This window comes from Amaranthus tricolor, chromosome 8 (assembly GCF_026212465.1).
Source record: "Amaranthus tricolor cultivar Red isolate AtriRed21 chromosome 8, ASM2621246v1, whole genome shotgun sequence".
Classification (NCBI taxonomy): Eukaryota; Viridiplantae; Streptophyta; class Magnoliopsida; order Caryophyllales; family Amaranthaceae; genus Amaranthus; species Amaranthus tricolor.
Genome location: NC_080054.1, coordinates 17,361,764 through 17,383,621, shown reverse-complemented (window position 1 = coordinate 17,383,621; position 21,858 = coordinate 17,361,764). Strand labels below are relative to the sequence as shown.

Here is a 21,858-nt window from a genome sequence, read left to right as displayed (position 1 = left end):
TAGTGAATGCCTAGTGGCAACTCACTATAATTCCCTTTTTAATCTAGTAGAAAACTTCTTATCACATAACATCCTAATTGTGGCTCTCCGTTTGAGCCAACCTGCTTGTATTTGATGGGTTACATCCCCATTAATCTCCCCATTACTTTGGATAATCGACCCTAAATACTTAACTTAGTTTTACAAGCGATAACACCTTGCCCAATTTAAACACTATATGCAATCTTTCTTCCACTCAATATATTTCTCCATTAACCTCTTCAAAACATGAATAATTTTAGTAGCTGATCTCCTTAGCATGAAGTTGGACGGTTTTCTCTAAACTTCGTCCCTTGTCTGATTCTCCTTTCTATCACTCTTTCGCACAATTTCAATGCGTGAATAAAAAGTTTGATCCCTCTATAGTTCCCGCAAACATGTGCGCCGTCTTTGTTTTTATGTAGATTGGGAGAATTGTGCTGCTTCTCCATTCTTTTAGCAACCTATGTGTCCTTAAGATAACTGAAAAGATTAGTCAATTGTCGTATATTTCTTCCCCTAAACACCTCCACACCTTATATAAGGTGTTACTGGGGTTCACTGCCTTATTTTTCCCAATACTTTTGAGTGCTTTTTTACTTCATCCATAATTCCCTTTACTTCATCATGTTTTAACAGGGCTCTTCCATCCTCGTCCTTGATATACATAATTAAGTTAATGTCTTACCTCTTCTTGGACCTAGCTTTTGCTAGCATAAAAATACATTTTCCCCTCTTTTTCTAAGCTACAATAAATTTTTTTTTGATTTTAATAAAATAATTTAAAAATAGGAATTCTTTTTAAGAATAATCCCACCTTTTAACATTGTGCCGTGAATAAACCTACTACTAATTATTCATAAATAATCCAACTATTTAACGTTTGTTGCTCACAACACCCCCACTAAAAAACTGACCGGCTACTACAAGTCAAGCTAGCAGTTGTAACCTTCTCCTCTTCCTTCTTATATTTTACATTCATCTTCGTCCTTCTAATTTCATTGTCTCATTTTAACCCTAGAATTAGGAGAGAGAAAATCTTATTTTACCTTCTAATTTGTTTTTTTCTTTTTTTTTTTTGCCAAAAATACATTATTTAAATTTAAACCTCTACTGTATATTGATGAACAATGGAAATTCATTTTTGCAAAAAAAAAAAAGAAAAAATGAAATTAATTGGTGAAATAAGATTTTCTCTCTCCTAATTTTAGGGTTAAAAATGAGAAAATGTAGTTAGAGCGAAGAAGATGAATGGAGAAATATAAGAGGAAGAGGAGAAGTTTGCAACAACTAGCTTGACCTGCAGTAGCCAGTTAGGTTTTTGGTCGGGGTGGTATGAGCAACAAATGTCCAAAGGTTGGATTACTTATGAATAATCCGTAGTAAGGATTACTCACAGGAAATCGTCAAAAGGTGAGATTATTCATAACAATTTTTCCTAAAAAATATTGTAATTAAGTTTAAGTCGAATATGTACACCTCTTTAACTGAATATATACATCGTGAAATTGATTTTTATTTTCATTACTTTAGCCGTTTCACCTAATCTTTCCTTATTGTAAATTGATATTTTTTAACTAAACATGAATTTAACCAAGAACAACTCAATATAAAAGTTACTCGATCCGATTTTAATATTAGCTATTGTTTTTAACCAAGAACAACTCAATATAATTTAAGCACAACTTGAAAATAATCGAATAAAAATGACCGGACTTGAAATACTCTTAATAAGATGTATCGTACTCCATTCGTAGCTATTGTTTTTAACTTTTTTGCCAAGTAAAATTCAATTCATGATAATTGGCTTAATCTTCAATCTTTATTTCACGAGTTCCACAAAAACGATCAACCCTTGCATTTCCATTCTTCAACCTCTCAAGTCTCACCTCATCTCTTCCATTAAAGATAAAACGAACCTTTTGCTAGAGAGATAAACTAGGGTTTTGTTTGCTCAATTTGACATCCTAATTGATTGATTCAGTTGAACTACAATGGCGGCCTATACAATTTGCAGACGATTTCATCAACTCAGTACTAATCCATTCTTAAATTCGAGAAAATTCAACGAATTACATTCTTTAAAAAATGTTTCTAATGCTAATAATCGACTTTGTTCATCGTCGTTTTCTTCGCGTTTACGTTACGGAAGTAGGTACATTGACGCTAAGTTTATTTCTCAACTTGTAAACTCTAATGGTAGACGATTGTTTCTCGTTGATACTTTAGCACTTGTAAGTTTGTCGTTCTAATTTGTTCATTAACTTTTGATGACTGTTTTATTGATTTGATTTAATTCTGTAAATTGTTTGTGTGATCAGGTAAGGAAATTAGAAGCTCAAGGTATTCCGTCGAAACAAGCTGAAGTAATTACTGCTGCAATCACCGAGGTTCTTCACGATAGTCTGGAAAATGTGTCGCATTCCTTTATGACTAAGGCTGAAATGCAGAAAGTATGTCTTCTTTCTATATTTTCTTCATTTTTAAATCGTTGATTTACATGTTTAGTTGTTGGATTTTTCTACAATTTTGTGAATTATTTGGTACTATTTACTGTTTTTACACCTGCATTCTTTGCTTTTAGTTTTCGAATGTTGAAGCTGAACTCTACATTTGTTATGGAAATTTGAGATTGGATTGGAAAACTCTGGGTAATGTCTACATAAGGCATTGCATTGGTTTTTGATCGGGATTGCAAGTCAACATTTTGTTCTTTTAATTAGAATTTTAACGGAATTGGAATTGGTTACTGCATTCGTTATTGACTTTTGGCTGCAAAATTTTTGCAATTCTCTTTCATGACATAGTGACTACTCCATATCACCCCATATTTTGCATCAATTTAGGTTTCAAATGGCGTTACATGTAGTAATTCAATCATTATGTCCACTGATACCATCCTTTTTGCTTCAGATTACAGGCCTTTCTTTTTTTTGCACTATCTCTACTGTGACCTTAATCATAGTGATCCCCTGCATTATTATTGGAAACCTGGGTGTGGGGGAAAGGGTAATATTGGAATTAGTAATAAATAAAATACTTAGTAATGAGTATAAATAGAGGGAAGGGAATTAGGCATTCATTCATGTAATAGTTTTTAAGTGGAGTTTAATACTCTTTTGGAGAGAACAAGGCTCTCGAATGCTTGTATACTATCCTCTGTAATTGTTCTTGGTTATAATCGTCTTCATTAAACAATTACATTACATTACATTCAATTTCTACATTTAGTCATTTACATTTTTCCATACAATCTGTACATTCATACATTCTGTCTTCAGCCATTGCTACCATTTTCTATATGGATAAGTCAGTCCATGACAGAGATATGATAGGATGGAGGGATAAAGATAATCAGAAAAACGAGAAATAAAATAGTGTTGTAAATACTTGCAATTGAATAGATTCGTATCTATTGCGCGTCGATTATGTCTATTAAGTCTCCTGTTGATGTTGGCCAGACTGGGAGAGTATCCGATGTATGTGGTATTTGCCTTGTGATTAGGTGAAGAACTCTGTTGTAGTCTGATTACAAACTTGATTGACTGTCTTCTGTTTTGCAACCATAAATGTTAGATCCTATAGTGAGATTTGTGATTGTGCGTTTTGTTAAGATTGCTATATCAGAACAGTGACATGGGTGGAGCCAAGGGGGCTCACCAGCCCGCACTTGAGGGCACTCACCTAATTTTTAAAAAATTGTAGTTAGCAAAGATTGATCCCACAATCTAACCATTATTATTAGTTATCTTAGTATTGATTAATTATATCTATAATGCAAATATATCGTGGATTGATAAGACTAGTGAGACGCAAATTATAGTTAATTGATACATACCATACTTTTACCGGTCGATATATACATTCCTAACACAATAAATTTATTATATAAGTATATGTCAATCTTGTAATTGATAATTTTGAATCTAAAATATTATAATTTTTGATAAATCTTTATTCTAGGTATGTTTGGAATATTTTTAATGAATTATTTCTATATCGTTTGTGCTCTCTCTAAAATTGAGTTCTGGATCCACCACTGATTACAGTGGTATATCCATATATGTATAATAGGTGTTCAAGAGAACAAAGAATGTTAGGACGTAGATGCTTCTTCTGTCTTCTTACTTTTTCATAGGAAAACCTTTTAAAGTTGAATTTGAGCAACCTTGAGAAAAAAAGCTGCTCATCTGTAGATCTTCCTAAAATTTTGACTCTTACTGTTTGTACTTTTTTTTGTTCTTTTTTAATTTTTGTAGTTCGAGATGACACAGGAGGCAAACTTGGCTAAGTTCAAATCTGAAGTACATAGCTCACAGGTATGTGCTAGGATTTATTTTTATGGAACATTACCATAATGTCTCAACTGTGAAGCTGTTCTTTTATCATACTTTATTTCTCGAATTGAATTGTGTGATATTTTTTGTGATGTTTTCAAAAGACATTGCCTAGTGCTTTAATGGGTCTTTTGAGCTAGATGGTGAAGGATCTAACCTTGTTATCATTACTTGTTTTAAGGAATGAAGTTAAAAGAGACTACCAATAATGACACTAGTGTTAATCCAGCATGCTTGAAAAAACAGCGACAAGTTTGATACTCCCTCTTATTCACTATTATTGTCCTATTTGATTTTTTGAAACTATTCGCCAATCACTTTTAATTTGTATTTTATTTTTAATTAATAAGTTAAATCATAGTCAAGTGAGATCTTGTTTGATTTGTTTCGATGTAAATTTTGGGCTAAATTGTCAATAATAAGCCAACGTTTGCTTGACCACTGAAAATAAACTCACCTATTATTTATTTTTAAATAGACCCACCTATTAGGTATATTTGCTAAAAATAAACCGACCTATTGTTTGTATCCATCTGTAAAGCTTCTTAGTAAATCAAGAATTAAGAACAAACAATAGTTTGGTTTATTTTCAGCAACTATACCAAATAGGTGGATTTATTAAAAATAAACAATAGTTGGGTTTAAATTCAGCGTGTCGAGCAGAGGTTAGTTTATTTTTTACAATTTCCCCTAAATTTTATTAAAATCAACATTTTATAACTGTTAATTAAACACAATTTGAGATATTTACGATTGAATATATGCATTGGCAAACGTGCAAAAACCAAGACAATAATAGTCAATAGGAGAGAGTATTAGCGTAAGGAGAACACTTCATAAACTATTTTGGACGTTCAAATCAATTTTGTGCGAACAATTTCCATTTACAAAATTTCTTATTTTTGCTACCCTTGGTTTGTAACCTCTAAACCATGAAATGTTCAACTGTTCATATGGTATATTGTTTGGGAGTTTCAATGTAATGTTTTGGATATTTTATTTTTATCTTTTTCGAGAAATTTTCTAATTTACTCTGTAAGAATTTGGGAACCAAGCATATCTTTGGCGCTTTTTGTCTTATTGCTTTGTAAATCAAATGACTCTCTAGACATTTTAAAATATTGTTTTAAAATGGAGATATTGAGCATATGATCGAGTGTATATGGCTCAAATGCAAAGCATAACACTTTAACATTATACCATTTAGATGTGCCACTAAGATTAGAGCGAAATTTTAATGTGTGTGCTATTATCCAAGCTCTAGAAGATTAAAATAGCTAAAATACATATGTTAGATGGATTATTAGAGATACCTTAAAGGATAAAATTGAAATGAAAATATGAGAAAAGGTCTTGGAGTCATATATAGAAGGCAAAATGAGAAAAATTAATTCATGATGGTTTGTTTATGTGCAAAGTAGACTGAGAAATGCATTAGTTAGAAAAGTGTAAGGTTGAAACTTTGAAGACCTAAGAATATGGGTGAAAATTCGGCCAACGATCTGGACTTTTATCAATACCAAATCAAGCCATATTTTATTCGGTTTTCATATTTTCAGACCAAATACAAAACAAATTTATTTCTATACTGAAACACACTGAACAACAATTTACTTTAAAATAGACCAAATCCAAACTGGCTGACAGAACTTTTCAAGACTGAATTTTTGCTTTGACCCCGAATAACATTGTGAGCATAATCCCATAATTTAGACAATAGCAAGTCATACATAAATGATAATAATAAACATAATGTCTTACAAAAAACATTAATACATAATACCGAGCATTATTTTTTTCAAAATAATAAAATCTTAGCAAATTATTAATCAAAGTCTTTCAAAGTACCAAACATATTGTTCTTCAAAATAACAAAATCTTGCTAAATACGAAACAAAGCTTTGTAAATCACTAAACAAAACTAGTTCGAGCATCATATCATATGCATTAATAATCAATTTCAACCGTCTCCGAAATCATCCCGTCTTTTTCTTCATCAACAATAGACATTTTGATATATTGAAACTAAATTAATAAATAAATAAAATTTACCTTATTCAATTTGCTCCACTTCTTTTAAGTGTTCTTTAATACACAATGGGATAGGAGATGAATGTAGCCAATCTTGAGCACAAACAAGACTTTAAACTGTCAAGAGTAAAGGGTGACATACTCATACATGAAGAATTGACATATAAAAGAGCATTGCTTATACATAAGAATGAATAATGGTGAAGAATTTATATATTAATAATTGAAATTGATTTTCTTAGTTGTATATTAGTGTTAGATGTGACTAGAGGTGATAAAACGAGCTGGATAAGGGCTGGATTGGGCTTAAACAAAAACGGGCCGGGCTGGATATGGGCCTTATTTATATAATACCAGGCTTTTACAGTTTGACCCGACTCGTTTTTTTTAAACTTTAATCATAACTCACAAGGCTCTTAACAGGCATATCATATGTAAAGTAGAAAGCAAAATAAAGCTCCCTCAAATACAAGACACATTGACGTCACCTTTGTGAAAATAAGTTGTTTCCACATGACTTCAGTTCTATAGTTGACATTGTGTGATGATACCAAAATAATCAACACTAATACTATTGAAGGCCACACTGATAAATATGGTTGTATTGACTACAAATTTGAGAATGGTAGTTGTCAAAAGAGGTTTCCTTTTGAATTTGTACAAAATAATACATTCATGCAAGGAAATGTATTACTTAAACTCAGTGTATTTCAGTGTAATGTACAGTAGTAATCTAAACTAGTGCACCATGACAGTTTCAATTGCATGCAACAGCCCTTAATACATTACTAAAGCCTTTTTTAATTTTACAAATGCCCATTTTCAGCCCTTTTTAACCCCTCTTACTATCCAGTCCATTTTAGTAATAATAGAGCCCTTTTTCAGCTTGACCCATACATAACCATTCTAAAAACGGATCGAATAAAGGCTGAAATGGGGGCCCGATCCGTTGAACACCCCTAGATGTGACCAAATAAAGTATAACTTTTACTAACATCTCTTGTTGATTTGCTTTTTTATGTAGTCAACCCCATATTGTTGGGGTTAGACCTTGGCATTGCTCTTGAAATATTTGACATTGTTATTTGACAAAGATGGTCAAACAATTGGATGTTAATTTTTTGTCTTCTTACATTTGAGTAATGAGAGCCTAATCACTTGTGTTTGGTTGTCTTTTGGTCGGTCTCATTGATAGTTTCCAAATAAAGCCACTCTTATGAGTATTTCTATTGGTTGATGGGAATATGGAGGGGAAGAAAAGGATTTTGTGCTTGCAATTGTCATGTTTCTAGATAAACCATACGAAGTAAAAAAATAACCATTTCATGGGGTTTTTGTATTAATTAAATTGAAATTTTCTTTATCAAAAGAGACTAAGAGTGAGTAAAAGGGAATAGTAATTACTAGGAAGATATATTGCTTTGTGATAGTAGATGCTTATTTTTTTTTGATAAAAATCAGAATATAAAACCTATTATAGAAGGTTTTTTGGAATACATGTAGTAAAATCGACAATCAGTTTTGAAAAAATTGAAAAAAATTTTAGTTTTGAGAAAACAAAAACTGACAAGGATTGAGGTTTCTGGTCTTGTTTAATTTAGAGTGTTTGGTCTTCGTTTTAGTTCATGTAGCGGACCCTACGTTGTGTGATTAAGGCTTTGGCACTGTTGGTGGTGGTATTGATGTTATGTTGTAAACAAGTTAATATAATCCAGTCTAGATTCCAGAACCCATTATGTGCCGAGAATTCATTGATTTGTTGAGGTACTTTCCCTAAACCAAATTGTCTGTGCTACTGTGCAAGAGGACTGAAAACTTGATGTGATACTCTTTCAGTATACGAAGATTCTGTTATGAATTGGGTCAAAGGGTCAAGGGCATTATTGACATTTTACTATTAGTTAGTCTTTCGGTTTTTAGTTACGATAGTTGTTATTTTTGTATATGTTGTTGGGCTTAGGCTATATAAACAGCCAACCTTGTAATGTTTAAATAGCTTGTGGAATATTTGAATGATAGGAATAAACAAAGGAATCTGGGCAAACTCGAATTGCTCCACAAACTATATGATTTTGGTTATGGGTCTTGGCCGGTTTGTTACAGATGTGACTGCCACATGCTAAACTTGATGAACATTTGTTTTAATTCTCTCTAGAGTATGTATTGAGAGAACAGATTTATTTATTTATTTTTATTCTGAATCTCACTTAACAACATTCCATTACCCCAATGCTCCCAGTGTGGGGTTGGGGTGTCGGATTGCCCTTGTAATAGTTTCCGATTGACCTTGATAGCAAATATCTTGTGCAACTTCTCATAAATAATAAGTGCACATGATTTTCTGAGTCATTTTACTATAGACCATTTTTGTTCTAAAGTTCAATTGATTCTTAATTTTTCTTTTATGCAGGAACACCATTTTTCTCTGTTGCAACGGGAGGCAGAGAAACTCCAGAGTGACTTAGAGAAGATGCGCAGTGAATTGAGGTCAGTTAAAATTCAAGAAATCTTGTCACGGACTTGCTGCTTTGGCTGTCTTCTCCATTGTACCTGCTTTTTACTGAGAGGTGGGGTTTCATTGAGTTTATTGCTAGCTGTTTCTCGTTTACTAGGGTATTTCAAAAAAACTTCACCTACCAGCGTCAAGGAAATCAGGAGACCAAAAACTTCTCTCTAGATCTAGATTATACATGGAAGTTAGTACTCCTAAGAAATTAAGAGGACTTTGATTGGAATCACTGATGAACATGTTCATTCACTAACAAGTGACATTCTATTTCCAACCGGGTGAAGTTTAGAATGCACTGAAAAATGAAAATTGGAAATCCATGTTCCACCAAAGGTGGGGGAAGTTGAAGAGTAAGTCTATCTATACTCATCTGCTTAAAAAAAAGATTTCCTCTTGAGAATCGCAGATCTTTTCTATGGATGCACTAATATTTTTAGATTCTTTTTATGGACATATAGAGCATTCGTTATTCTAGTATGGCTTCCTGACATGGTGCTGGATCGGCGTACATGTCTTTGGATTTTTCTTTGACCGTATTTTAGTTCCATGATATGTTAGACCAAACTTTTGTCAGTGTAGAGACACCTGAACTACCTGATTTCTTGTCAGATTACCTGATAGCCAGGGCACCGGTTATGGGTATGAAGTGTCCGGTTTTGTGATGAATAAAACTACCCATAATAGGATATGAATATACCAATCCAAGTCTTACCTTGCAAAGTTCACAACTGCCACTTTTAGCCTAATTAATGGGGTATCCGTACCACCTAAAAGACATACTTAAAAATATGGGAGTCTTAGCAACACTCAAAGATGTGAAAACAATCTGAGGATACTCTTGCTCACAATGGTTTTCCATTTGTACACTTAATCACACACAAGCAAACGTGCAAGCACTTTTGTTTCTAGTAAAGTTCTGAAATCTTTAAAACGGAATTTGAAGAAAGTGCATGGGTATTTATAAGATTCAATAACCTAAACAAAGTATATCTGCACTATAAAAGTTTTACCTTAACTAGATTTCTAAATACATGAAATGATCAAAATCCTGAAGCTGACAAAGAGTTTAAACGTGGCATCGAGCCGTCGTCTTGGTGGTTCCGGGAAACTACTCTTGCCAATAATCCGCTCTGCAGCAGTGGAGGCACCGACTCATCACTATTTGACAACTTCTCGGCGCGTTCCTCTGCCTACAACTTGCACTCATGAGTCACGAGTCATCAAACCAACCTTTTACCTTCTTATTTCTATTTCTTTGGACCTTCTCGAGTAAGTAGTAATTTGAATCTTCCTTCAATGGAGTTAATTCATGACCATATGGTTCAGCTGGTCCCTGCATTGCATTTCCGTTGGTGACACCAGTTCTTGGATTTTCAGTTTCCTGTTGCTTATCTAATCTATTCTTTTCCGTTGTCTACATGACCAAATTGTACTGAAATATAATGCAGGTATGAAATCGACAAAGTTACTGCTGGACAGCGGTTGGATTTGAATCTTGAAAAAGGGTACATAATTTTGATCATCCATCTATTGTTTCTTAATGTAAGCAATCCTGTAGTTTATACTTTTTTTGTTGTCATAAATTGCAGGAGGATACGAGATGAGTTGGCTAATCAAACTGCAGAAACTAATAACCTCACAAACAAACTTGACAGGGTGAGAATATCTAAAATGTCATCTACATGTTACAGAACCGTGCTATATTTTCTAATACGAATGGGTCATATTCAGGAAATTCATGCATTAAGGGCACAATTAGAGGCCGCAAAATATGATGTGATCAAGTACTGCATAGGTACCCTTGTATCAATCTCGGCTGTTGGCCTTGCAGTGCTACGTATATTGCTGTGAGGTGGATTGCTGCCTGTCGTCTTATTCCAACATCAGCATAGCATCTATTTACAAGGTGACTGTAGCTTTGATCAAATATTCATATTTCGTGTTATCATGACAAACAGTAAAGAAAATATGAGATTTTCGTACAGGATAAACATAACAGGCCAATATGAACAGATGTGGATGTTTTTTTTTTTCTCACATCTGTTGTGCTCAAAAGTGTAAAATTCATGGCAGTCCAATTATTTAGCTGCAATTTGTAACACTTATTAGTGATGTTATTTGTCAATACATCTTTATCATTTAACTTGTACGTATCTGGTTATTTGTCTAGGGTCGATTATTGTAGGGAATTATTATTTGTCGCCACCTGTTTCATTTTATCGCCACCCCCCCTTCTAATAAAATTACCATATTACCCCTAGATTTAAAAAAATTACAAAAATGCCACTTAAGTTAAAAAATGTTTAAGAAATGTAAATGGCACTTAATAACATTGTTATCGCTTAATGACATTATTATCGGAATTATATATATATTGAATTTTCAGAGGCTTTATGGTAGTATATTCGAATTCAAACACGATACCTTCTCTCTAAAAACTCTCTAGAAACAATACGTAAAGTTAAACAAGCTAGTACTCTAGATCGAACATCAATGGCATACCAAGACGTGCATGATAACGATCCGGTAAGTAATTAATCGGTTCGATTTTTGCAAAAAAAAAAAAAAAAAATAGGAACGTAGTCGCACAAACCAGTCGCACAAAACGTGCGACTGGGAGTCGCACGTTTTGTGCGACTGGTTCGTGCGACTGCTTCAAATTTTTTTTTTTTTTTTTTTTTTTTTTTTTTTTTTTGTATTTGAATAAAAAAAAAATAAATAGAAGTCGCACAAAACATTTTGTGCGACTTCTATTTATTTTTTTTTTTAACTTCGAATTATAAAATTTATTTTGTTTAATTAAATTAATTTATTTTAATCTATTGTTGTGCTATAATAATGGTATTTTATTATAATTATTTTGTAGAAATAATTATTTTTTAAGTTAATATTATTTTGATATATTATGATAATGTTATTATAATTATTATTTGCAGGACTTTGAAAATTTAGGAGATAATATAGATTATTCTGATAGATTTGTTACCGATAGAGAATTTGATTCTGTAGATGATTTACATACTTGGGCTAATGAGATAGCACTAACAATTGGATTTCAATTTACACGTGCTTCATATAAAAAAAAAGAAGGGCGTTCTAGAGTGAGTCTGTACTTAAGATGTCACCGTTACGATAAAAGAAGTGTTGATTTGCATAACTTAGACAATGCTCCCCGACCAGGTTCCAAAAGTAGGGGTTGTGGGTGTAAATTTATGATTTTAGGAACTAGTCGTAACCCAAAGGAAAGACCTTGGACGGTTAGAGTGTTTCCTGGTGAAAAAGGAATACATAACCATCCGTTCTTCATGTACGTAGATGGTCAAATAAGAGTAAATAGGATGACTGTGGATATCAGGCAGCACATACGAGATCTAAGTGCAACTGGCATGCAACCAGCATTTATAATGTCTTCAATTAGAAGAAATTTTCCTCGTTTTTATGCTAGTATGAATCAAATTTACAATGAGAGACAGTCAATGAGGAGAGAAGAGATGGATGGTAGGACTCCTCTTCAACACTGTCTGTATATGGCCACGGAGCATAATTATGTAGTTTGGAGGGACTTGGATAGTGAGGATCAGTTGACTAGATTATTGATTGCGAATCCAACTTCTATCCAGATGCTACGTTCGTGGCCCCATGTTGTGTTGATAGACACAACGTACAAAACGAATAAGCAAAAGTGGCCCCTTTGCGAAATCATTGGAATGACGCCAACGAATCATAATTTCTTGGTTGCATTATGTTTGATGCGAGATGAGGCGGCTGTGTAAACGGGAATGCATGGCGTAAATAAACTTATACATATTCTTTGGGTAAACGGGAATCATTATGTTCAGCTTTTAATGAACGATGATTCATCTCCAGTGCCGCCAGTCCAACAAAATTGGAGAGCAGCTAACAATTCATGTGCAGATTTAGAAAGACAATATCGTAATAGGATATCACTTTGGAGTAGAATGTGCAACATACAACGACAACAGCATAATAACACCGCTGGAGACGCGGTGAATTTAGATTCTCCATAGTGTTTATATATAATTCAATTGTTCAAACGATTAAAAAGTTGTTCATACATAAAGATTAAATACAACAATTGTTCATGCATTACAAAACAGGTAAATGTCTATAAGGGGCTGCGCCCTCTACACTCTTGCCATTCGGAAAACAACTCTCTAAGATCCTCTAAATACATATCAGCAGCATCTCTTTCCCGAGGCGTCATTTGAGCAATAGCTGGCATCCTGAGCAATGGTGCAAGTCGAGTTGGAAATTCAGCAGCAAACTGTAAAACCAGACAATTGCAAAGTCAATACATGTTATGAAACATAAAAATAAAATATATAATTAGGAATACTAACATATTCGACTCTGTTATCAGCAGCACCAAACGCAGCAGCAGGTCCTTCACCTGGGATAAGAAAACAGTGGGAAGACACTCTAAACCAGTCCACGTAATCCGGGGCAGCCTCTGATGGAACCGATGCGCGACGCTGTGCCTGCTCCACTACGCGGGCACAGTAAGGGAACCTACTCCACATCTCCGTAAACATACAGGAAGAAGCGAATGTAACTGAGTAGGAGCCCTGTGCTGGTCGCAGAGCTTGGGTAGGTCTCAGCGGAGCCGGGGGAATCTCCTGTGCAAAACCGAGCTGCCTCACTGTCCTCTCAGGCAAATAGACCTCCACGATATCGAAACAGGTGATACCACCGATATACGAGGTACGTGGGTGCTCGTTCAATAAAGACCTATCATAAGTCAAGTACGGAGTCCACTCCACCTGCTCACAATGAATATAATACATAATCAACATAACATCTCTGCCCTTGACAAGTTAAACAATTAAGTTTGAAGTCATGTACAAAACCTGTGCCTCTGTCATGGCATCCAGTATGCTCCTACAGTCTATCAGTCTGCTCAGCTCGCGGATTGGCTTCGGCGGGGACCACATCTCTGCCCTTGTCTTGTTCGGCATGTCAGCTTGACGCGGATGGGGGCGGAAGGCTGGGAAGTACTCGTAAATCCATGTCTGCAACAGTGTCAGGCAACCAGCAATAGTCTTGCACCCAGTCCTTGTCGCCATACCCAGTTGGCGATACATGTGAGCAAGCGTCACTGCACCCCAAGCAATATCAGCCTCATCAGCGGTAACAGTAACAACAGGGTGAGGACGCATCCCGACTCTAGTCTTATCCACGAGCAACGTGGAACCTACTATAGCCATGTAGTAGGCGGTACGTTGAGTATCCATAGACTGAGAACGGTGGCATAGCTGCAACAGTGCACCAACATTAATGCTGCCGCTTGTGAAGTGCCCCTTCGCACGCAGCTCCGACAATGGCATACCAAAAAGGCCGGCCAGGCCAAGCTGCCATTCATTATCAGACGGTTGCACGGGAAGTGAACCGTCAATGCCAATTCCCAAGATGCGTTGCACGTCGTGCAACATTATGGTCATCTCCCCCCACGGCATGTGGAAGGTGTTCGTGTCAGGCTGCCACCTTTCCACAAATGCCGTAATGAGAGCACTGTCGATGTGCTGGTGCATTATATACGGCAGCCGACCAAGGGGAGTACCAGGTAACACTCTGTACAATTCATCAGACATGTCCTGAAGTCTAATGATTGAATCCAACGTTTTCTTCCGAGCACGACATTCCAAAATCGGAGGGGTGCGCTCCGATCCCTCAAATATAGCCTTTGCTACGTGCCCACCGTAGCTGGGTATTAAAGTAGTATCAACAGGGCCCCCGGGCTGGGCTGATGTGATTAACCAGTCCGTGTCCGCGGACTGCGATCGCCTCCTCCCCCGTGGAGCCGCATCCTCAGCCTGGCTTACTCCTGCCTGATCAGAAGTGCCACTCGAGCCCTGCCCTCTACTCTTGAACTTAACAGCATGGCCTCTTACGATCGTCCAATCAACAGGATGACATGCAGACTCATCCTGACCAAGAGACTCTTCCCGACTAAGAGACTCGTCGTAATCAGTATCATCGTCACCTGAGCCGACCGTATGACTATGTAGGCTACTTTGGCGCTCAAAGCGACTACGCACTTGCTCTAGGGTACTTGAACGTTGGGCCTGACTATGTATGGCCGCTTGTTCTTGCCTTGCTCGCCTTGCAGATCCCGTAACCCCCCTCTCATGGGGATCACCTCTCAGTAAAGTAGGCCTAGATCTATTGCCGCTTAATAAACCTCTAAAAAACCCTTTTCCTTTACCTTGATTTCCAGCCATTTACTAGAATTTTCATAATTTAAATTAAGACAACATTTTAAATTACTTAAAATCAAATAAATTAAAAACAAGCAACACGTAAAATATTTCACATTTACAAATAATTAAACAATTATTATATTCATAAATATTTAAACAACTCAAATTTAATAAATTAATTACACTAAACAAATTCATTGCAATAAAAAAAAAAAAAAAAAATTAAAACCGGTCGCACGAACCGGTCGCACGAACCGGTCGCACAAAACGTGCGACTGTACAGTCGCACGTTTTGTGCGACCGGTTCGTGCGACCGGTTTTATTTTATTTTTTTTTTCTTTTTCGAATACGTAAATCAATAACTACTTCTTACAACAACATTATCATAATACATATTATTACAACATTTACTAAATAACATTAACTAACAACGAACTCTTTCAAAAATTTAAAAAAAAATAAAAAAAAAAAAAAAATTTTGGTTTCGGCCCAGTCGCACAAAACGTGCGACTGTACAGTCGCACGTTTTGTGCGACTGGGCCGAATCGAATTTTTTTTTTTTTTTTTTTTTTCCTTCGATTCATTTAAAAAAAACTTACCTCGAATTTTTGTTGATGATTTCGATTCCAAAGTTTTAGCTCCGCTTAATTTTATGTGAAGAATTTGATTTTATGGAAGTGATGAAAGTGTTATTGAGTGGATTTGAAGTGTTTTTATATAAATTATAAGCTTAGTGGCATTTTCGTAATTTTTTAAGTTTCAGGGGTAAAATCGTAATTTCATTCAAGGGGGGGGTGGCGATAAAATGAAATTGGTGGCGACAAATAAGAAATGGGTTATTGTATGTGTTAAAGAAATCTTTAATGTCTTCGTGACCAATAGTGTAGGCCCATTTTCCTAAAAAAAAAATATTCTGAATAATCCAATCTATTGCCCATTCTTTGCTAATAATCCTATCCTTTGAAGAATTTTTAATGATTCAACCTTTGCATAACTTTTGTTGCGAATGGACTTTTGTTGCACAGAACCGGTTACAATCGGTAAATTCCTTTTCCTTTTAACTTATACAAATAGTACTTTTTATTTTTCTAATTAAAAACTCATTTTGACATTAAAGTCTCCATTTATTTCTTTCTCTTCATTTTGGACAAGAATAAAAATTCTCACTAGCCTAGGAACTTTTCTTTGCCCGTTGCAACTTTGCTTTGAAATTATGCTTATATTTCACATAATGTTCTAGAAAGTGAACCAACACTTTGAGAAGACCAGGAATTAGAGTTTATGCCTTTTAAAATTAGTAAGATTTTCACTAAATTAAAGATGTAAAAGTTTTTTTATTTCTTTTTGCGGTTGATATGGTGTTACTTCATAGAAGTAAGCTTATAAAGAAGGAGGATGATCAGTTGAATGTAACGGCTAGTAGTAACCTAGATTAGCCAGTTTGTTTTTTCGAGGGTCATTCGTAACAAAATAAATGCAAAGGTTGAATTATTTAAAATTTTCAAAATGTGGGATTATACACAGATAATGGACAATAGATTGGATTATTTAGTATAATTTTTTTTTAAAATAGTGTAGCACAATTTGCTTTTTTTTTCTCCAAAATAATTTTGGGTTGTGGGTTGGTTAAAGGCGCCAAGTTTAAGCCGAATGTGTATACTTAGGACATGCTTGGATCAGGTGTAAATATTTAAAAGGTGAAAAAAAGTCAAAGTAAAAAAATGAAGTTGATAAATGAGAAATTAGTGAAATTTGATTGTTGTATATGTGAAAAAATGGTTACAAAGTAATAAAAAATGATGGGAATTCTCAATTTTGTGGGGTAAATATTTATCCTAGGAGAGGGTGGGGGAATATATTACCTTCATAATAGGGGAAATTATCTTATTTTTCTTTTATTATTTTTATTTTATGCTCATTTTATCTTCTTTACAACTATCTCAACTACTTCAAATGAATTTTTATTTGCTTTCATTTCATTAGTTTGACTTTTATTTCCCCCGTTAAATATTTACAACTAATTCAAGCATGCCCTTAGTTTGACTATAATTGGTCAACGTGTTCACATTTCTTTTTTTTTTTTTTTATTTCGCCAACTCCTTTTAGTCTTTGATGGCCAAAAGGTGAACACACGTTTTCTTGATCGAACTAAATGAAGATGTAGAGAATTTTTTTTCCTCGAATTTTTTTTTTAAAAAGAAAAGTATGATTTTCAATAACACGTAGGATTGGATCTATAATTTAAAATAGATAGTTTCGCTAATAACATTAGCTGTTTTATTTCATTAAAGTATTTGGTTTTCATATAAAAAGTAAACATAAAATCAGTATTATTATTAGTGATTTTACATATAAATAATTATTAACAATTTTAATAGTTTATTTGTTTTATTTTGGGTTTATTGAGTATTACTCAACGAGTCAAGAATTCATCATTGAAAATATTTAAAAGTTTTTTTGGTTGTAATTTATGTATTCGCATTATTCTTTTATTTTTATAAGTATATATTATTCTTATAATAACGAGATAATAGAAGATTTTCAAATCTTATTTATGAAATTATAGTTCATACTCTAAAAATTAATAAGAAATTAATTAAAAAGTAAAATGACTTTTAAACATAAATAATTGTTGACAATGGAGATGGGTGATATGCGTAATATTTGAATATTGTTTAATACAAGGTGAAACTTCAAATGAGTTATGTAGGTTTAGTTTATTGAAATTAATCAACCTATTTTAGTTAAATTTTAATGTTATTTTCATTGTCTTAAATTTATAATTATTTTACCTTTATCATTCAATTTTGCTCAATTATAGAAAAGCAAGTCATTGAACCCAACCAATAATAGAACAAAATAATTTATAAGCAAATCATTGAACCAAACAAAACAAGCCAATAAGCTTGTTTGTCGACATATTAGTGTGGTAAATCCTCGGTAATTAGCCAATAAACATTCAATAAAAGGAATATTTTTTTAAAAAATGAAGTATTTGATTTGCCATCACATAAAGTAATTGAGTGGGATCTGTTGGTGAGACACTAGGTTTTTCTTTGACTTCAATTTAAATATAATGGGATATGGGTCGATTTTTGTTATTCGATCCGATGAAATAAAATTGACTATTAAATATTTTTAAATAAATCAATTTATTGGGTGTAATTGTTAAAGATAAACTTGCTTATTGTTTAGACATTTAAAAAATGAACAATAAATTTAGTTTATTTTCATCATTATACTCAACAGGTTGATTTATTTAAAATATCTAATAAATTGTGTTGACAAATTTGTCTAAAATTAGTTGTCTTGACGGAATGCATTTACAGTGTAATATTACAGAAGATTTGGGTTTTACTATTATCTAACATTTGTTACAAATTTATATCAAATATGTACTCCCCAATTTCAGGATCAAGAATATCTAAAATCAGGTTCATGATTATCATCGGTTTGACCCTTATCTAAGAGCACCTTTTCTTTCTCAATGGTGTCTCTATATAATGAAACTTAATCTCAATGTGCTATGTTCTCCTATAATAACAATTTTGATGCATAGCCAAATCAATTGCACTTTGGTTATCACAAAAAAGAGTAGGCACACATTCCTTCATTATAAGTTCACCAACAAAACCTCCAAGCCATTGAGCCTCCTTAAACCCTTCCGATAACGCCATGTATTCTGCCTCGATAGTAGATTGAGCTACTACCCCTTACAAACTAGATCTCCAACTTATAGTGGACCCTCCAAGACAAAACACATATCCCGAAGTCGGCATTCTTTGATTAAGATCTCCACCAAAATTAGAATCTACAAAACCTTGCAAGCCTTCATTGTTTCTACCATATTCAATACACACATTTTATGTGCCACTAAAATACCTTAAGCTACCACTTGACCGCAAGCCAACGAGCTTTTCCCGGATTTTCCATATATCTACTAACCACACTAACTTCTTGAACGATGTACGGTCTAGTGCAAACCATAGCATACATAATACTCCCCAGCGCATTTGAATATGGAACCAATGACATAAACTCATTGTCCTTCTTGGTTCTTGGACAATCTTCCTTTGACAACTTTGTTTGCAATGCTAAAGGTGTAGCAACGGGCTTAGCATTATCCATGTGAAACCTCTGCAAGACTCTCTAGATGTACTTTTCTTTGGACAAGTACAACCTTCCTTTATCACGATCTCTAGAAATTTTCATGTTGAGAATCTTCTTCACTGCCCCTAAACACAACTATCATATTCATTTCTTGAAAACCCATTATCAATCATATACTTATCAAACCGATTGTACAATTGCCTAGGGGACTGTTTTAGACCATACAAAGATTTTTTCAACAAATACACATGATCCTCTTTTCCCTCAACAACATAAACATTTGGTTGCCTCATGTAAATCTCTTCCTCTAACTCACCATGCAAGAATGGGGTTTTAACATCCAATTATTCTAACTCATAATCATTCAATGCAACAAGAGCTAAAAGAGTACAAATAGAATTGTGTCTTACCACTGGAGAGAAGATCTCATTGTAGTCAATACCCAGTACTTAGCTAAAACCACGAGCAACAAGTCTTACTTTGCACCTTGCTTCCTCAACGTCCGATTTCCCTTCTTTGTACTTGTAGATCCACTTGTAATCAACATTTCTTTCTCTTTGGTCTCTCTACAAGTTCACATGTTTGATTCTTGAGAAGAGATTGTATTTTTTCTTCCATCACCCAACCCATTTTCCGGAATCTTTACACTTTATGATCTCTAAGTATGAAGATGGCTCCACGTCAATAATGTCACTTACCACGGAAAGAGCATGAGCGGCCATCTCCTAAAACTCTAGTTTCTTAAGAACCTCCACCGGGCGCTTCACCTTCTTTCTAACCCAACTTAAATCATCATTTTCATACCCCTATCTTGAAGGTGCCTATACTTGTCTTCTAGGTCTTCTTTGTGCAATGCTTGTTGTTGCACCATAGGCGATGTTTTCTTCGTAGGAGTAGTGGCTTCCTAAAGGAGGAGTAAAAGGAACATCTCCACTTTCTTTAGGCGTCTCCGTATCAACATAATCATCGAGAATATCATCTTCTGCCTCCTCTTGAGTTTCTTCCCCCGTTTTATTCTCCACCCCTTTCTTTGCGACTTTCTTTGAGCTTTCTACATGAAGAAACACATACTCATTGAACGTAACATCTCGGCTAGTGATGACTCTTGATGGGCTAGGATTCGACAATCTAAACCCCTTGATGACCCCGACCACATTTCCTCTGCTATTTTTAACCCAAGAGCGGTATTTGGTGATCTATTTGCAAGAATGCTGCCATCTTGACCGCTTCGGTCCAAAACCCCTTACTCAACTTAGCATGAAAAAGCATACATCGAACCTTCTCTAACAAAGTCCTATTCATTCTCTCCCCCACCCCATTTTGTTGAGGTCTTCATGAATAAGTCCTATGATGAACAATACCAGACTTCTTGCAAAAACTTGTAAACTCCTCTTTCATAAAATTAATCCAATTTTTCTTTCTCAAGCAAATATCTAGACCCTCCTATAGATGATGGACTCTATAAATCTGAGTGAACATAGTTAAGCATGGACTTAGTCCTATGTATGGTCGCCTTGAACCTAACCCTTCTTTACTGTCCAAGAACACAATGCTCATAAAACTCCATAGAACCAATAGCTTGACTCCCAAGAAGACCCTTGTTTGATAACTCCAATAAACCCCTCTCACTCATGTGCTCCAATCTCAAGTGCCACAACTTGGTATGATTCGCCTCTTTCATTGAGGAACTAATACAAGCACAACCCTTAATTGTAGAACCGGTAAGCTCATATAGTGACCACACTTTCTTGCCCTTCATGACTACTTGAGCACCCAAAGTAACCCTAAGCACACCCTTCTCAAGAATGAACCTACAACCATTACCATCAAGAGCACCTAAAGATATCAAATTGTTTTTCATGTTGGGAACATGTCTTACATTAGTCAATGTACGCACAATCCCATCAAACATCTTGACTCTCATGGAACCAATGTCCAAGAGAAGAGAGAAGATGATAAACCCCAAAAAAACCCCAAAAAACCTCTTACTAAAACACAAAAAATTTAATTGTGGCTCTCAACTCAATTTCTAATTACTAGATGATCAAATGATCTTAGATTCTATGTACAAGAGATATACAAGAGCCTTATATAGGCTTTGGAACCAAAAGAGAAAATATATGGATGCCCATGAACTGATTTGAAACTGTCGCATTTAAACAGAATGTCCTGTAAATTCGCTTGACCGGATCGAGTGACTTAACATGGGTCGAGCGGGGGTCCAGCAGGGGTCGAGCGAAAGCTTAGAATGTAGACAAAAGCTTTTAATTTCTTGCTCAAATAGGTCGAGCAGCAGATCGAGCGGGCATCATGTGCTCACAACTCAGCTTCCCAGATTTAAAACATACAAACGACATATTCATCACATCATATACACACATTGGGATTATTGGCTCACCAGATCATAACAGAAATAATATCTTATGACACATTCTCGCAAATAATCCATCTTTTCATTCATCTGTTGTGAATATATATATATATATATATATATATATATATATATATATATATATATATATATATATATATATATACATATATATATATATATATATATATATATATATATATATATATATATATATATATATATATATATATATATATATATATATATATATATATATATATA

The 21,858-nt window shown here is 34.4% G+C and overlaps 3 protein-coding genes across 4 annotated transcripts; 2 read left to right on the top strand and 1 right to left on the bottom strand.

Annotated features, from left to right (window-relative positions):
• Positions 1 to 1,761: 1,761 nt before the first annotated feature.
• On the top strand, positions 1,762 to 11,079 carry LOC130820307 (protein FMP32, mitochondrial-like). 2 transcript variants are annotated; one of them, XR_009045151.1, is made up of 7 exons: positions 1,762 to 2,252; positions 2,340 to 2,471; positions 4,278 to 4,337; positions 8,797 to 8,953; positions 10,344 to 10,400; positions 10,485 to 10,551; positions 10,627 to 10,698. XR_009045151.1 is itself a non-coding variant. In XM_057685627.1 (7 exons), exons 1-7 carry the CDS (start codon positions 2,013 to 2,015, stop codon positions 10,744 to 10,746), a joined length of 753 nt encoding a protein of 250 aa, XP_057541610.1. In that variant the 5' UTR covers positions 1,766 to 2,012; the 3' UTR covers positions 10,747 to 11,079. The 2 variants fall into 2 exon arrangements, 1 of the variants encoding a protein (XP_057541610.1); XM_057685627.1 differs by having other exon boundaries at positions 1,766 to 2,252; positions 8,797 to 8,873; positions 10,627 to 11,079.
• An 80-nt stretch (positions 11,080 to 11,159) lies between these two features.
• LOC130820306 (uncharacterized) lies at positions 11,160 to 12,839 on the top strand. The gene is made up of 2 exons (XM_057685626.1): positions 11,160 to 11,421; positions 11,832 to 12,839. The coding sequence occupies exons 1-2, from the start codon at positions 11,389 to 11,391 to the stop codon at positions 12,666 to 12,668; spliced, it is 870 nt and encodes a 289-aa protein (XP_057541609.1). The 5' UTR covers positions 11,160 to 11,388; the 3' UTR covers positions 12,669 to 12,839.
• Positions 12,840 to 12,906: 67 nt separating this feature from the next.
• On the bottom strand, positions 12,907 to 15,292 carry LOC130820305 (protein MAIN-LIKE 1-like). The gene is made up of 3 exons (XM_057685625.1): positions 13,764 to 15,292; positions 13,257 to 13,676; positions 12,907 to 13,180 (listed from the first exon to the last, which is right to left on the bottom strand). Exons 1-3 carry the CDS (start codon positions 15,132 to 15,134, stop codon positions 13,022 to 13,024), a joined length of 1,950 nt encoding a protein of 649 aa, XP_057541608.1. The 5' UTR covers positions 15,135 to 15,292; the 3' UTR covers positions 12,907 to 13,021.
• Between the last annotated feature and the right edge of the window lie 6,566 nt (positions 15,293 to 21,858).